This window comes from Muntiacus reevesi, chromosome 10, assembly GCF_963930625.1.
Source record: "Muntiacus reevesi chromosome 10, mMunRee1.1, whole genome shotgun sequence".
In the NCBI taxonomy this organism is placed as follows: Eukaryota; Metazoa; Chordata; class Mammalia; order Artiodactyla; family Cervidae; genus Muntiacus; species Muntiacus reevesi.
The window spans coordinates 73,785,870-73,803,348 of NC_089258.1; the positions used below are offsets into that span (position 1 = coordinate 73,785,870).

Sequence of the window (17,479 nt, forward strand, 5' to 3'; positions counted from 1 at the left end):
CACTCTCCTCACCAGAGCTGCTTCTCCTCCCTCTAGGCCCTGAGTACTCTGACCCCAGTGGGGCTCCGGGAGGGGTTGCTGGATTGGGACTGGGCCCCATCCTCTCAGCTGCCTCCGAGGAGAAAAGGCTGTGGATGGAGCAGCCTCTGGCTGGAGGGTGGGGGAGGACGATCTAAAGAACCGGTCACGGACCCCGAGGAGCCCAGAACCAGGTGGGAAGTGAGCCATGAGGGGCACCAGGAAAGCCCCCCGCACCTTGACCTGCCGAGAGGCCCCCGGGTCCTGAGCCACCTGGGAGATCCCGGGCAAGAGAGACACAGCATCCCCGAGTTCTGGGTGCCCAGGAGCTCACGGGGGGCTCGAGGGCTGGCCGGAGAGAGGCAGGCGCAAGAGGGGGCCCTCATTCACCCTACCTCCCCCTGCTCCCCCCAGGGACAGGCGTCTGTCCTGAGCCCAAGGCGCTAAGCTCCTCCCTGCCCCAGGCCTGATCATCCTCCAGGCCACTTAGCTGTCACCTCCTCAGAGGCCTGTCCTGACCCCCTCAGGGTCCTCCGTCCCCGTGGTGCTCTCAAAGGTCCCCTTCCCTTCCCAGCACTCGTCACGGTGTGTGATTAGACACCCATTCGTGTCCTTCCCGGCCTCTTATAACTGGCCCATCAACTCCATGAGGGCACCAAGCTGGACTTCACCAGCTCCAAAGACTGATGGACCCAGTGCTTGATTTTCTCCCCACATCTGACCCTTCCTGAGTCTTCTCCAGCTTCATAAACAGGATTCAATTCTCACAGTCTAAGTCAAACACCTAGAAGTCCTTCTGGACAGATTCTTCTCACTCCTGCTCACTACATCAGGGATCCCACTGGACGCACTTTCCACCCACACCCCACCTCCCTCACCACCTCCTTCACCCACCAAACCGTAGCCCTAACCTTCGAGCAGGTCTCCGGGACCCATGGTCCTCCCACCAGAGTCATCCTCCACATAGCAGGCAGAGAGGAGATGTGAAAGTTCAGCTCGGATCAGATCATTCCTCTTTTCAAACCCTCTAGACTTCTCTTCTCATTCAGAATAAAATCCAACATTCTTCCCGTGACCTTCCTCACCCTACGTGACCTAGACCTGAGGTCAGGGATACCGTGACCACCGCCCTCTTTCCCTCCCTCTCACTGCCGGCGGGCGGCCTGGTCGCTGGCTCTTCCCTGATGGGTCACAGCTGGGGACCTCCCATCATGCTGCCCTGTCCTCCCAAACCCCTGGGCCTCTTCCCTCATTCCTTCAGAATTCGGCTCTAAGATCAGCTTGTCAGAGAGGTCTTCCTCACCACTCTTTTTTTTTTTTAATTGAAGTATAATTAATATACAATAGTATAGAAGTTACAGGTGTACAATATAATGATTCACAGTTTTATTATTTTTTCCCAATTATTTTTATTAGTTGGAGGCTAATTACTTTACAATATTGCAGTGGTTTTTGCCATACACTGACATGAATCAGCCATGGATTTACATGTGTTCCCCATCCTGAACCCCCCTCCCACCTCCCTCCCCATCCCATCCCTCCAGGTCATCCCAGTGCACCAGCCCGGAGCACTTGTCTCATGCATCCAACCTGGACTGGCGATCTGTTTCACAATGATTCCCAATTTTAAAGGTTATATTCCATTTATGCACGCATGCTCAGTTGCTTCAGTCATGTCTGACTCTTTGCCACGCTATGGACTGTGGCCCACCTCCTCTGTCCATGGGATTCTCCAGGCGAGAATACCAGAGTGGGTTGCCATGCCCTCCTTCAGCAGGGATCTTCCTGATCCAGGGATCGAACCTGGGTCTCCTGCGTCTTCTGTGTTGCAGATAAATTCTTTATCGCTGAGCCACCACGGAAGCCCATATTCCATTTATAGTTATTACCAAATATTAGCTATATTCCCTGTGTTGCATAATGTATTCTCAGAGTTTCTTTTATACGTACTGTTTGTACCTCTTACTCTTCTACCCCTATATTGACCCTCCTCCCTTCCCTCTCCCTACCACTGATAACCACTGGTTTGTTCTATCTGTGAGTCTGCACCTTTTCTGTTATATTCACTAGTTTGTTACATTTTTTAGATTCGACATATAAGTGTGCTATCGTCCGGTATTTGTCTTTCTCAGTCTGGTTTATATTTACCTCTCTCCAAGTCCACTATGCAGTTACAAGTGGCAAAACTTCCTTCTTTTTTATGATTGAGTACTATTCCACTGTATATATACATCTTCTTTATGTACTCATTGTTTGATGGACACTTACATTGCTTCCATTCCCCCATTATTCTTTATTTCCTTACCCTGTTTAATTTTGCTTCATTGATCTTATCCTCACCCACTAGATTAACATATTCATTAGTTTATTTACATATTATCTGGCTCCCTCTGCTATAACGTTACCTCCATGAAACCATGGACTTTATCGTCTATGTACTGACTGCCGTATATTCAGTGCTCAAAACAGTGTCTGGCACATAGTAAATGCTCAGTAACTGTTGTTTAAATAATTAGAAACTCAGGAACACTTTTCTGAGCAAGTTAATTAAATGTTTCTTCTCTTCGTTGGTCACTAAAACAGGCTGGAAATCATAGAAATAAGGAAAATAATAGCCTCTTCTTGGACCTTCCGTTCTAGTGGAAGAGTCAAACGGGTAAACAGTGAACTATAACAATACAAAACCAAGACGGTTCTAATAAGAAACACCGCAGCAGGCCCTATTGACATTGACTGAGCATGTGAATGTGTCAGGCTGGGGTGTTCTGTTTTGTTTTTAATTTACTTTTATTTATTTGGCTGCTCTGGGTCTTCGTTGCGGCACATGAGATCCTCAGCCTTCCTTGTGGCACATGGAATCTTTAGTTAATGGCATGCAAACTCTTAATTGTGGCCTCTGGGATCTAGTTCCCTGACCAGGGACTGCCCAGGTCCCCTGCATTGGAAGTACAGAGTCTTAGCCACTGGACCACCGGGAAAGCCCCTGGGGTGTTTTCTGACTCCAGTCAACTCTCCAATTCTCCAACCCCTACTGGGAGTTCTGTAATTTCATTCAACTTTGACACTGACTACTTTACACAGACCACACAAGCTAAGGCCTCAGTTCCCCAAGACTGCCTCTACTTCAGACGTCTGGGTCGCCCATACTTCTGACCGACTGACTATAAATCAGAGATTCCTGTGACCCCCTCTTCAAGTTCTATAGTTTGCTAGAACAGTTCACGAAACTCAAGAAAACACTTCATTCACATTTGTTGGTCTATTATAAAGGATACCACTCATAAGTATACCCATGACTGATTCATGTTGATGTATGGCAGAAACCAACACAATATTGTAGAGCAATTATCCTTCAATTAAAAATAAATAAATTTAATTATTTAAAAAAAAAGGATACAACTCATCGCTTCCACTTCCAGCCAAGTTAGGGCAGGATGTGGGCAGGGGGGTGGTGCATGGAGCTTCCGTGCCCATCCTGGGTGGGCTCCCTCCCGCCACCGTGACTGTTCATCAACCCAGAAGCTCTCTGAATCTTATTGTTCAAGACATCTTATAAAGTTCAATGTCCAGAGCCCCATCCCATTCCCAGAGGCCAGTGGGTGGGGCTGAGACTGTCAACCCTGGGATCATTGGTCTTTCAGGAGACCGGCCCCCATCCTGAGGCTAAGAGTAGAACCCTCATTAGCATAAACTCAGCTGTGACTGGAGGGATAACAGAAGATACTCCTGTCCCTCAGGAAATGCCAAGGGTTTTAGGAGTTGGGTGTCAGGAATGGGTGGGGATGAAGACCAAATACAGTACTTCACTGGGGGTCCAGTGGTTAAGCATCCACCTGCCAATGTAGGGAACACGGGTTCCATCCCTGGTCTGGGAAGACCCCACATGCCGTGGAGCAATGGAGCCCGTGAGCCGCTACTGAGCCCACGATCTAGAGCCCGTGCTCGGCATCCAGAGAAGCCAGTGCAATGAGAAGCCCGTGCACCTCAACTAGAGAGTAGACCCCTGCACCTAGAGAAAGCCCACACTCAGCAACAAAGACCCAGCACAGCCAAGAAAATAAAATCCATTCATTAATCTTTTTTAAAGACCAAATCTCTTTTTATAGTATATCACACAGGCACCTATGACAAGTAACGACATCATCAACACAGCCCTCTGAAGTAAATATTTTTTTCACCCCATTGCACAGATGAGAAAACTGAGGCCAAGGCAGATTAAGTGAGTTGCCCAAGGTCACAAGATCAATAAATGGAGAGCCTGGGATTTGCATTCAGCTTCAGATTCTCATGCTCTTAAGCATGACAGTCATGGTGCAAAAAGTCATCCATCATTTCACTTAAAGGGTGAGTCAGATTTTCATGGAGACAGAGATTATGAGCCCCTCCTGTGGGAGGGTCTAAGGTATACACAGGTACCCTGTAGGGGGTGATGTCCGACCTCTGAAGAGAAGTCCTTAGAGGTCCAAATACTTATCTGGGTAGCTTCCCACAGTTCCTATTCATCCCTTCTGGGTTGAGGCCTGAGCACTCTGCCATGAACCCTCAGTGTCACAGTTCCAACAGGACGGGCGGCTTAGCGGAGTCCCCACGGGGAAGTTCAGGACCGGGAAGAGAGGACAGAGCTCAGAGGACCACCCCAGAGAGCCTTCCTGGCGGGGAGGTGGGATAAGGGGGTGGTGTTCATGGGCTCTGAGTCTTCATGTCTTTCTAAACTAATGGAGCCCTGGAGAAAAGTCATGCTGGCATTATCGATCCAATTATGGGCCATGACCTTCTCCACTGTTGTCCTGGGTCTGTGTTAGGCTCCTGCCTCTGGCATGAGTAGGCACAGAGCGAACTGGAAAAACTAACAATTAAATTCAGACATCCCGGGTGGGGCCTCTGAAAGCCGGGAGAAGTGACCAGGACCTGGAACTGGGAGGTGCTGCATACTGTGAACTCTGATTCTATATGTGTTTATAAGCTCTCATAGCCTTTATTTTTTTTTAAATTTATATATTTTTATCTTTTGGCTGGGCTTCGAGGTATGTGGGATCTTGGTTCCCTGACCAGGGATCAAACCCAAGTCCCCCTGCATAGGCAACTCAGAAGTCTTAACTACTGGACGGACCAGGGAAGTCTCCCTCCTAGTCTTTAGAGACTATTCTCTTCTAGCCGAGGTGTGGAGCTCCTCAGGAAAGCTTCTGCCTCCCTTGAATCTGCTAGAAGAATAAGGACTGGGGGAGTCCCCATTCCACCACTAGCTATGGTTTGGGGGGTGGATGTCTGTAAAGGTACAGCTCAGAGAAGGTCAGAAAATCAAAATGGGACAACCTCAAGCAGAAGTGAGGGAATTTCTTGGGGTGATTACAAAGAGTGCCCTCCTACCCCAGCAATGATAAAGCTCAGTGGTTAAAACTGGACTCTGGGACTTTCCTGGTGGTCCAGTGGTTAGGAATCCACCTGCCAATCCAGAGCAAGGATTTGATCCCTGGTCTGGGAAGATTCCACAAGCCACGGAGCAACTAAACCCCTCTGCCACAACTACTGAGCCCATGCTCTAGAGCCTTGGAAACGTAACTACTGAAGCGCCGAAAGCCCGTCCTCCACAATAAGAGAAGCCACCGCAATGAAAACCCTGAGCATCGCAACTAGAGAGTGTTCCCCACCTGCCGTGACTAGAGAAAAGCCCACGTGGCATGAAGACCCAGCACAGCCGAAACAAATAGATAAACACATTTATATTTACAAATCCTGATTTCCATCACTTCCGGGCTGTGTATCCTTGGGCAAGTTTACTATTCAGGGTGCCTCTTCCCCTTTTGTCCATTAAAACAGCCATCCTCACCCTGGTATGAGGACAAAATGAGCTAATTCTCGTAAAATGTAGTCGCAAGTGCCCGGCACGTAACAAGCCCTCAGTAAATGCTGGCTGCCCTGTGCTAGCTCTGGTCTGCTCTGGGCTTGGAGGAAGGGGACACAGATCGTGACCCCCCCCCCATCTTCCACTCTCAGCTGCCCCCAGGGGAGGCTCTGGTCAATCGTGGGAGAAGGGCCCCCCAGCCTGACGAAGGGGAATGGATCAGCATTACGGTTGGAGGCGAGAGACAGGCTGGCCAGCAGCTAGCACCCAGCAAAGGCAAACTTTGTCCCTTTTTTTTTTTTTTTGGACATTTTTTCCTCTATTTGTTTACTTGGTTGAGTCGGGTCTTCGTGGCAGCACGCGGAATCTTTGTGGCGCCTCTCAGACTCTCTATTTGCAGGACTCAGACTTAGTTGCTCTGAAGCACATTGGATCCTAGTTCCCCCACCAGGGATCAAGCTAGGAAGTCCCGAGGAAAGCTTCTTTAGAGAGGGCTTAGAGGGTGTGAGCCCCAGGGTCCTTAAGGGGACAATAATGGCCTAGTAAGTTTGGGTGGGTTACATTTCTGCCATAGATTGGACTAAAATTTTTGATCGGGCCCCCCTCACCCCCCCATTTTGTTTCAGGCAGGATTAATTCAGCCTCCTCCCTGTATCACGCTACCTTATCCCGAGTTCAATGATGAGGTTATCCCACGCGATCAGGGCCAGGGCCCAGCTTCCTAACCAGATGTCGTGAGGGTGGGAACTCAGCTTGAGTCATCTTTTTATCCCAAACAAACTGCAACACATGCAGGCAACTCATTCATTCCAGCCTGTATCTCTGAGAACAGATAACCAGGAAGGTTTTTCATGGGGAAAGCTTTCAGTGGCTCAGAGAAAAGAGCATGCAAAAAAAGGAAGCGGAGGATAAGTCCCCAACCCTGCCTCTACTGCTCATCCATCACCTTTCTGGATGGGAAGAGAGATCAAAAGTGATGACCAGCAGGACAGGACAGCATTCTGCAAACGTTTCCACCCCGCACCTCATTCCCACCTGTGAGGAATCACTGCCTCATTAAAAGTCATTTGGCCTTGATTCAGCCTCAGAGAGCGGCTGTTGCAGTGGAATTCCCTTCCGGACTTAAGAGTGTCTCTGCTGAGCAAAAACAAAAAAAAAAATGACAGGAGAGCTGTGTGACCAGGACCGAGGCGTCCGCTGCGCTCGTCTCTGAGAAGTTCCCTGGCCTGGGAACAGGAGGGCCGGGTGGCAGACCTGCCCGTGGCTCTCTGACGACCCTTCCTAGGAATGCAGGCCTGGCCCCTGCACCGCCCAGAGGAGGGCTCCTGCTGGTGGGGAGGGGGCCGTCCCCTTCTCCCTTCCTCCATTTGCAATCACTGTTTATTTATCTTTGGAAGTTGAAGGAACCAGAGCCTGCAACTGGGAGAGGCTTGTGGAGCCAGAAGAAGCCCGTGTCTGGGCTCAGCGTCTGCCGCCCACACAAGGGAAAGAAACCCTTCCCAGGAAAGAGGGTGGGAGGGGGGGAACCCCGCTGAAAGGCCACTGTGCTGGAAAAGGCACCACACAGGACCGCGGCACCAAAGAAGGCGGCGGTCATCAGAGAGACCACTTTGGTGGCCCAACGGAGGACGGGGAACGGGGGGGGGGCTCGCCTCAGGGGTCCCCCAACCCCGGGCAGCCTGCGTCTCCACCGCAAAGGTGCTATTAAGTGGCAGAAAAGGCCGCCTTCGTGGGGAAACTGAGGGAGTAGGCACACTGGGCCACACTTCACTCAGCCCTTCCTTCCCCAGCCGGTTTCCTAGCCGACATTACAGCCCATCTAGGACCCACTGAGAGTTTTCATCGCCACCGGGGTCGCCCCCGCCCACTCACTCATTCGCAGGCCACAACTTGCAGTCACCAACTAGGGGGCGGAAGGGCCCCTTTGGACTGCGGAGATTTGACACCCCAGGATGTCAGGGACTACGTCCTTAATCAGAGCCGCCCAGACCTGACCGGGCCCTCCTGACTCACTGCAGTGCTCTTCCCACAGCCAGTGGGAATCCCTGCTTTTGCCTTCTCAGTTCTGCTCATTCCCACCCACCAAGCAACCCTCACACACACCCGCGCGCGCGCCCATGCGCACGCACAGAGACGTGGAAAAGGTAGGCCCCTAGATCTGACCTGCCTCGGCCTTTGACCCCTCCTGGCCCAGTGACATGCAACCCCCGCTGGGCGAGGTCACCCGGCGAGTCCGAGAGCCTCCTTCGTCTCCAGCTCTTATGGAGCAGGGCTGCGAGAGTGAGCTCCGGGCTTCCAGCCTGGCCCACCAGGTCAGGGGTCAGGGGAAGCCGAGCCTCGGCAACCCCGGAGCGGGGTACAAAGTTCATTTCCACCCAGGGACATCTCTGGTCAAGCCCGCGGGCCGATGAAAGCCCCAGAAGCATCGGGGTGCAGGCTGGACGGGCAAGAGTGAGGCAGGATTCCGTGGGAAGTGCCAGCGGTTGGCTGGGGTTGTGGAGAGGAAGAACCTCGGCTCGGGGGAGAGGGGCGGCCGGGAAACGTCCAGGGTCAGGGCGGGCGCGGGGGACGCGTGGGGCCTCCCGCCGGCAGGCCGACTGCGACTCGGAGGAGGGCAGCGGCCTGGCCGCGCATCGGGAGGCGCTAGGGCCTCGCGGACGGACGAGCTGGCGAGGGGAGGGCGCCCTCTCGGGAGGGCGGGTGGGGGCTGGAGGCGGCGGCAGCGGCGCCGCGCCGAGCTGCCTCCATCCATGGCACGGAGCGGCGGCGGCGGCGGCGGCGGCGGCGGCGGCAGGAGCCCGGCGCGATCCGCTAGGTCCCAGCCCCGCGCAGAGCGAGCAGGCGACGCGGAGGGGCCCGGCCTCATCCGGCCCAGGCGCACGGCGCCGAGAGTCGGGCCGCGCCGCCGGGGGCCGCCCGAGCTTCGCTGACAGCCGCGCCCGCGTCCTCCCCGCCGGGGCGCTCGCCGGACATGCCCCCGGGGCGCGGCGGCGGGGACCCCGGGGCTCGCCTCCGCCCAGGGCCCCCTGCCCCGCCCTCGGGCGCCCCGGGCCCCCGCTGAGCACGCCTCCCGCCCGCCCGGATCCCTCCGGCAGGCGCGCAGACGGGCCCTGGCGCTGTGGGTCCCCGCGGGGCGATGGGCTGATGGGCGCCGCGGGACGCAGGATGCGGGGGGCGCCCGCGCGCCTGCTGCTGCCGCTGCTGCTGCCGTGGCTGCTGCTTTTGACGCCCGAGACTCGGGGCGCGCCCGGCTGCCCAGTCCCCATTCGCAGCTGCAAGTGCTCGGGGGAGCGGCCCAAGGGGCTCAGCGGCGGCGCCCCCAACCTGGCGCGCAGGAGGGTGGTGTGCGGCGGCGGGGACCTCCCGGAGCCTCCCGATCCCGGCCTTCTGCCGAACAGCACCGTTACCCTGTGAGTACCCTACTCGGGCCGGCCGGGCCCCAGTCCCGACGAGGGCACGACAGGACACCAGACGGGAGGACTGGGGGACAGAGACGATGCCACCACTTGAGAGACTTCAGGCCTGAGTCCAGAAGCCGAGAAGGGAGGCTTGGGAGAAGCAGAGGAAAGATTAGGGATCCAGGCGTGGAAGGAGCACTAAGGACGGATGCACCCCAAAGAGAGGCACCGCGGGGCTCCCACTCACCTGCACAGGTGAAGGGGAACGCGCGCTGGCGGGACGCCCAGACCCCTTGGCTTTCTAGCCGGGGCTGGTGTTGCGGACTTCGGGGACCTGAGGTGGGTGGGATGGGAGGAAGGCTCAGCGGAGATCGGCGCCCGCGGCCCAGTAGGTGCCTGTGGTCGTTACCACCACGGACGCTTCCCTGGCCGCACTGGGGGAGTTGCCCGGGTTCACCCCGCGGGCCTGGATCCTCCAGATGGGGGCGCCCCATCCGACCCCGGAGCCTGCCAGCCCCGCTTGCAGCCCGTCTCTCTAGCTCAGTCAGGAGGGTGGGTTCGGAAACATGCCTATCCTTGGGGTGCAGGCGCTTCTGATGTGAACGAGACCCCCCGGCGTCCCGATTCCTCTTGGGCCCCTGTCCCGCCGCGCGCATCTGTGAATTGACCTGCGCTCCTAGTCCTGCATCCCTTCCTCCCCTCTCCCTCCTCGGATGTGAAGACGAAGTGTGGCCGTTTCTCGATTGACTTCGCGCAAAGATTGCAGAGAAAGAAACCGGGCGGAGGGGAAGGAGGCTGCCTCCCAACCTCCCTCCGTCGTCCCGTTTCCCTTCTCAGCCCGGGCCTTATTAAGCCCTCATTGGCAACCGGCTCTGCCCGCCGCGCCACAACCCAACCCCCAGCCTCCCCGATGGGGGTCCGAGATCCCGGCACCCCGCAGGAGAATTAGCGACCGCTCCCCACCGCCGCGATTTCCTGCGGGGACCACGTGCTCGGAGCTCCACGCGCGCCGTGGAGTGGGGGCTCCGGCCCTGGCGGCGGCCCCTTCCTGTCCTGTCCTAGACCCAGCCTCCAAGCCACTTCCCCTTCCCTGTCCTCCTGACCCCGGTGGCGAGCGTTTCCCCACCGCCCCTTGCCCTGGAGTTGGGAGCTGGCTCAGGGTCTATCCGATTGTGTCCAGAACAATACAGTCAGGACTCTGGTTGGGTGAGTTCAGAGGCCGTGCGCTTCCTGACAGGACACGACTGCTCAGCCTCTGACGTTGGCCGCCTGGCCTGGGGTGTGTGTGTGCCTGCATGTGTTAGTGGGGTGGAAGCCGTGTCTCTCTGCTCTCTACCCGGTTCCCGCCGCTCAGGGGATGGGGCCATGGCCTGGGAAGACAGCTGTGGCAGCTGACTCCCGCCCCCCCTGAGAGTCCACTGGTGTGGAAGTGTCCAGACAGGCCTGGGCATTCCCCAGCCCACTCAGTTCTGGAGGAGAAAAATGCTTGCTGTGTGGAATGGTTGGGCCAGTGTGTCTGTGTGAGTCCCCGCTGGGTGATGAGAATTGAGCTCCAAGGGGGGTGTGTGTGTGTCTGCCGTGGATCTTTCAGCCCTGCTCACACACATCTGCTGAGATTAGGGCATCCTAACATACTGATGGCAGAAAGAAGGGGAAAAACATTAAACGTGGTTTTGCAGTACATCTTAGAATGATTTGGCAACTAATGCTTTCCAGCCATGGCTAATTCCTGTGGACGCCACTCCAAGGAGACAGAGTGGGGTGAGAAGATACATTCTCAGCAAGAGAGATGCTGGGTGAAAAAATCTGGGGACAGGTTGGCAGTCAACAGGATCCCTAGCTCACCTTCCCATCCCTAACCATCCCCAGAGGAAGGGCCGCCCCCCTTTTGTCCCAGGCCACCGACCTACCTGGCTTAAGATACCTTCCAAAGAACAGCCTCCCACCCCTCAGCCAGGCTAGACATCTCTGCAGGGACAACGGACAGCACAGGCCAAGCTGGAGCAGACCCTGAGAGCCCGCTGGCCCATCAGCCCGCCCTAGGGTGGGACTGGGACCAGCCACAAACATTTGCTTCAGAGACCACCCCACGGACTCCACCTAATCCAGATCCAGACTGCAACCCGTCCCCCAAGCTGGCTTCTAAAGGAAAAGAGCCCACATTCTCCTTCAGCAGAAGCTGGGCACAGATTCTCTTTGGGGGCTCGGTTCCCCCAGTAAACCCATCCCTAGCCAGCATGGATCTCAAGGGAAGAAGGGCTGGGAAGGGGCTTCAACCACTCCAGTCTGGCAGCAAAGGAAGGCGGAGAGCACAGAAACCTTCACACCCTCCCAAATGCCTCCCTCCTTTATTATTTCCGCCCCCCCCCCAAATTTCTCCTTTCCCCTTTCTGCCCATGACCTAGGGCAGACAATGGGCTCGGGCCAGTAGCCTTTGCATTATAACTTTCCCCTCTCTCCTCCCCTGTTTCCTCTAGAATGGACCGCCAGCTCTAAGTTCCCTCCACACACTGCCCTGCCCATGTGGGTCCTGGGCCGGCAGGGGGAAAGTCAGGCCTCTACCTTGGGAAGCCTGGCAGGCTCTCCAGGCAGAGAAAGTGCTAGATAAGGTGCCCGTCTGCAGCCAGCCTCCAGGCTGATCAGGGGCAACCCTGTCAACAGAACCGCTCACCTCCAAGGAAAACCCTTCCACCCCCACCCTCTTATCTGCAGTCCCGCCTTCTGTTTTGCAGGCCCCTCTCTCCACCCTTGGCTTTTTTTTTTATCCTTTCCTCTAATGGTTTTTCTTTCGCAGTTTTTCCAGGAAAGTAGAACTCTTGGCTTTCTTCCTGATCCATCTGCCCACCCCACCCCCTAGTCTCACAGCTGGTCCAGGGGGCAGCTGTGGGCATGTCCCCACCACCCCGCCCCCAGCCCAGAGCAGGAGCCTTTATGGGCCTCCCTCGAGGGGCAAGTTCTCTTGGGGGGAGTGGCTTATCACAGGCAGGGGATGGAGACACAGACCACTGTGAGCCCCCTACTCACCCCTGGGCAGCAGCTGATGGGCCTGCCCTCTGATTCTGGGCTCTGGGAGTTACGGAGATGGGGAGAGTGGAGGGGGGATGATCAGGGATTCCACGAAGAGACTGATAATGGATAACTCTAGAAGGAAATCTCCGATGAGGACCTCCCAGGACCTCTGAGCGGGCCCTCAGAGGATACCTACCAGGCAGGGTCATAAGTTCCTGGGCCCCTGAGCCGAAAAGAGCCTTAGAGACCAGCGGGTCCAGCCCCTACATGAACATCTGACAGCTGAGCAAACTGAGGCCAGATGGGGAGAAGGCCACGTCTTGCCCAGAGCCTCACAGCTTAGCTGGCTCATGCCAGCGTCAGGATTAGCTGGTGGGGTTCCCCTCGTGTTCCTTTCAGGTGAGAGAGTGTGTTCACCTGGCTGGACTTGGGAGCCAAAGGACACAAAGGCTGATTTAGAAAACCGGGTTCCTTCCCAGCAGGACCCAGGCCCCTTTGACCTGGGAACATTCCCAGGCTGGGTGGGGATGGGAGGCAGGCATGGGACAGGGGCAAACCCTCATCCACTCAGTCTGGGGGGTTGCCCACCGCATAGGCTGCCCCCACAGGAGAGAAGGAGCTTGGGCCATGCAGATGTGCCTGGCGGTGGCGAGGGCCCTTTGCTGTGAGTTTGGTGGTCTTCAGAGCACCATGGGGGAGGGAGGCCCCTTCCCAGCCCTCCCCCGATCCCCTACCCCTGTGTGCCCTCCCTTCAGCGCCCCTGGCCCCAGCCGTGGGGTCCAGTTAGGGGGAGCTGGGGGCAAAGTGTGCCAACAGCCTGCAAGGAGCCCCGAGGGGAGGGGAGAGATGCTGGCTGGAGGGGCGGGCCCACGCGGCCTCCCCACCCCCCCTTCCCTTCCACCCTCTTTCCCCCATATGGTTCTCATAAGGTCTGGGCTCAGAGACAGCAGCCAGAGGAAATGGCTGTGTACAGAGAGCTTTTGTGCGGGAGAGGAGGGGGAGGGGGAGGGAGCGAGGAGAAAGGAGGGAAGGAAGGAAAGGAGGGAAGAGGCTGGGGACTCCAGCACACTCTCCCCTGGGGGGGGGGCTCTGGGACCCCCGCTTGTCTGAAGTGAGGGGCCCAGAAGAAATCCACGTGCCTCCCTGACTCTCCCCCGACCGCCTCCCAGACTTGCAGGACCACCAGAGCCCAGGTTCCAGGACTCATCAGCCCTTCCTGGAGATGCTAGGAACCCGTAGGTGCAGGGCCCAGGGTCTCACCTCAGAAGCACTAGGCAGACAGTGGAGCCATCCATGCTTCGCTGGGTTGAGTCCTTCTTGCACCCGAGATGTTGGACCTAAAATTCAACCCCCATTCATCCCCGAGTGGGGCCAGGACTCAGAATGGGTTATTTACAGAATTATTCAGAACCCGTGCAAGAACCCAGACACTCCTGACCCCCCCAAGGAAGTCTGTTTTTGCTACTTCGGCTCACCCCTCTGGGCTGGGCTTTCGGGGGATGGGGAGGTGGGCTGGGATGCGATCCTTAGTCCTAGTGAGTCTGAGAATTTCCCCCAAAGGCACAGGCAAAGCAGTGTAATTTGAACCTCACCATAAATTGACCCTTAAATTTGGGGTCATGTTTTTAAAGGGAGCGAGTGTTCCTAAGTTTATGCCACATGGGAGTCATTGGGGTAAGAACTCTTTCCTGAAGAAGAAAAAGTTCCAGCCACCTCTGAGTTGATCCCCATGCTTCCATTCCGGCAAGCATGTCATCCCCAAAGCCCAGAGAGGGGAGGCAAGTTCCCCAAGGCCACACAGCCTGGACTGAGACCCCCCTTCACTCCCCCCCCACACCCCTGCGGTAGAGCCTTGGCCTCCAGGGGCCCAGACGGAGAGCAGGGGAGGGGAGGGGAGGGAAATGGCCCTGGGCTGGGGAACCAGAAGGAAAATCCGGTTGACGGCTAAGACAGGGCTGTTCAGAGGGGCTGTTTATTTTCATTCCCCCAGCCCAGCCGCTCTGTTCTATTTAGAGCTCAGACACTGACAGGACAAAGCTGCCTCCTCCCCTTCCTCCCTCCTCCTCCTCCTCCGGGGGGCCCCCATCCTTCCCAAACTCCAGAACATTCCTTTGCTTTTAGGACTGGGTGATGGGGGTGGGGGAGCAGAGACACTGTGAAGTGTAGCTAACGCCCAGCAGCCTCCCAGGACACCGCTTTCCCAGCCCTGGGAGTGGGGAGAGGCCGGCTGGGGGACACGGGGGTGTGCAAGATGGATGGGGCCAGGTGAGGGGCAGGGGACAGGCTGTCACGGAGGAGCAAGGAACCGGCTGGAGGGAGCAGCCCGGGAGGGAGTTCCAGCCTGAGCTCCAGGGCCCAGACGTCTCCCAGCTGGAAAGCAAAGAGGAGGTCGAGAGCCCCCACCTCCGGCTTCTCTCCCTCCCGCTCCGCCCCCCGCCCCCAGGGCGCTTCGCCTGCTGGGAGCTGTGTGTTGGAGCAGAAACTCTAGACTTCAGGAGACTCAGGGTGGGAAAAGCCGTCACGCTGAGGAGTGGGCGTTTCCAGTCCACCCTTCTTTTCCTAAGAAAGCACCCCAATTGCAGCTGACCTGCCCAAGGTCACCCAACTCCCAGCCCGATCCCTTGACTCCAGGTCCTGGTCAACCCCCTGTTCCCACATTGACCAATCAGAGCCGTCCTCCCTGGGGACCAGGCAGGGAGAGAACCAATCCGCTTCCTCCAGTGGGGCACCCACCCACGCTGATACACGTGTGCTTAGGGGACCACTGGGCAACATCACTGCACAGAGGACCTGCTGGGGAAGTGGAGGCAAAGAGGAAACTGCCTCCTGAGTTGGGAAAACTGGGAGTTCATGGACCACCCCCACTTCACCTGGAGCTCTGCCCCAACAGACGCCCACCCACCGAGCCTGCCAGTTGCGTGTACTGTGTGTCTGGCCTCCCGTGCCAAGGGTCCATAGAGAGCTGGTCTCTGCCCTCAGGGCCTTGCAGTCTCACTGTGGAGGCTGGATACAGGCTCACAAAGCAGACAGAAGTGGAGCCTCCAAGTTCCCAAGGAGAATCTCTGGGGTGGAAGGATTAAAGGACTAATTGATACTTAGGTGTAAAAGACTGATAGCAGATCCTTTCAGGTTTATTTGGGTTTTGTTTTTGTTTTTTTTTTTTTTTGGGTATTTTTTTTTTTAAAAACCCACTTTCTTTGCCTAAAAGTCTGAGTCCCCAGTGGTGAGATTTTAGGCTGTGTCTGCAGGAAGTGTGATTAGGAGTAAGCTCCCAGCTTCCTGAAACCAAGTGGACACAGCTACATAAATAGTCCACCCTATCTGACACACCTTCTTCCACCTTCCCTGAGTGGGAAATGGTAGACATCAGGTCTCATTTGTGTTTGCAGCGCTGGCGTGTTCCCCAGGGCCCAGCACATGGCAAGTGTTCATGGAGGATTGGTGCTGTTCCCCGGGGCCCGGCACACAGTAGGTGTTCATGGAGGATTGGTGTGTTCCCCGGGGCCCAGCACACAGTAGGTGTTCATGGAGGATTGGTGCTGTTCCCCGGGGCCCAGCACACAGTAGGTGTTCATGGAGGATTGGTGTGTTCCCCGGGGCCCAGCACACAGTAGGTGTTCATGGAGGATTGGTGTGTCCCCTGGGGCCCAGCACACAGCAGGTGTTCATGTAGGATTGAATAATGAGTGAGTGGACGCCCAGGGGTAAATGCTTACAACAGACTCAATTCCAGTGCTGGGGGCTCCCACATCCCCTCAAGGCATATCAACTACCCACCAGAAACAGTTGTAGGTTCGCCTTCTCCAGTTTCTTGGTTTCTGCCTACTGATCGCCAAGATGCAGTGCCCTTGCAGAGAGGGCAGGTTAGAGAAGAGGACCGTGGGAAGGCCCCGTGTGGAGGAGCCATTGCAAGACAATTTTCCCTCTTGACCTTGACCTCAGGCCCTGCCTGGACAGCTCAGCTTCAAGGCTGAGGTCAGAGGCTGTCTCAGGACATGGCCCCCTAAAGCCTGGGGAGAAGAGGCCCCAGCTGGGTGACCTCCTAACCAGTAGGTGTTCAGGGCTGACCGAACAGTCTTCTGGCCAAAGGAAGGATGGCAGGAGGTCTGGGACTGCTGTGTGTCCTCTCCAGCTCCTCTGTGCCCTACAGTCAGGCTCCGTGGACATGGGCACAGCCTTTAGGCAAAGGTATGTGTCAGAGCCGGGCCGGTGGACCAGAGGCAGTCTCACATTTAGAGGCCCCATTGTCCCATCAGTCGTGCTAAACTGCACCGACATCCTTCATGAAACTGAACAATGATTGCTAATTGGCATAATACAACGTTTGGTAGTTCTGTGGTTAAACCTTCATTCATTTACATTTGTAGCATTTATATTCAGTAGTGATTTTTTTTTTAGCTTTCAGATGCCCTTGAGGGTCTGGAAATGCTCCAAGGCCCTGGGTACTGGGCCCACAGGAGGGGGGTTAGGGGAGGTGGGAGAATGGTCTCACATTGATAGTTATGAGCCTGGGGCCCTTCTCGTGTCTGCAAGCCGACCACCCTGCTCCCCGCACTGACGGTCTCCCAAAGACACGGCCAAGGTGCCAGCAGCAGGTGTTGGCGATGGGGCCCTCGCAGCCCAGAAGACCCTGGCAGCGGCCTGCATTCCAGGCTCAGGATTCCTGGAGAGCGTGGGGCCATGGCGTGTGTGTGTGTGTGTGTGTGTGTGTGTGTGTGTGTGTGTGTGTGTGTGTGTGTGCTGGGTCAGGTGGGGGCTGGGAGGACATGTGTGACTCTTCCTGCACGTGTGAGACCCCTTCGGAGCAGGCATATGCTGGCCCCACGCCCCACGGAGCGGGGCCCGCGGGACCCCTACAGGCTCATCTTGGACGTCGGGCCGGAATCTGGCGAGTCCTTGCGGCTGCCCGGAGGCCACAGGGCCCCAGCCGACGCCAGCCACTCGCTCCTGGGGCCTCCAGCCTCATTAGCAGTAATGCTGCTTGCTCCTCTCCCTTAAAATAAGACCCGAGCGTGGAGACAGTTCTGGAATGGACGCCGCGTGTCCCTCTCCTTGGCCGGGTTTCAGATTCTGGGGTAGAGAACAGGGGCCTCCAGGGACTGGCCCCCCTTCCTGTGAAAATGTGACCCTGGGTGGTAGTGGGGGGCAGCGGGGAGGGAGGAAGAAGTTGAGGATGTTGGGCTGGGCTAGCCCGAGAGGCAAGTGGCGTGGT

General features: G+C 56.5%; 1 protein-coding gene across 1 annotated transcript in view; it reads left to right on the forward strand.

Annotated features, from left to right (window-relative positions):
• Positions 1 to 8,574: 8,574 nt before the first annotated feature.
• Positions 8,575 to 17,479, forward strand: part of ADGRA2 (adhesion G protein-coupled receptor A2) — a 35,414-nt gene continuing 26,509 nt past the window's right edge. Inside the window, exon 1 of the mRNA XM_065947617.1 lies at positions 8,575 to 9,270. Coding sequence (XP_065803689.1) covers positions 9,005 to 9,270 — 266 coding nt within the window. The 5' untranslated portion in view covers positions 8,575 to 9,004. The remainder of the gene's footprint in view (positions 9,271 to 17,479) is intronic.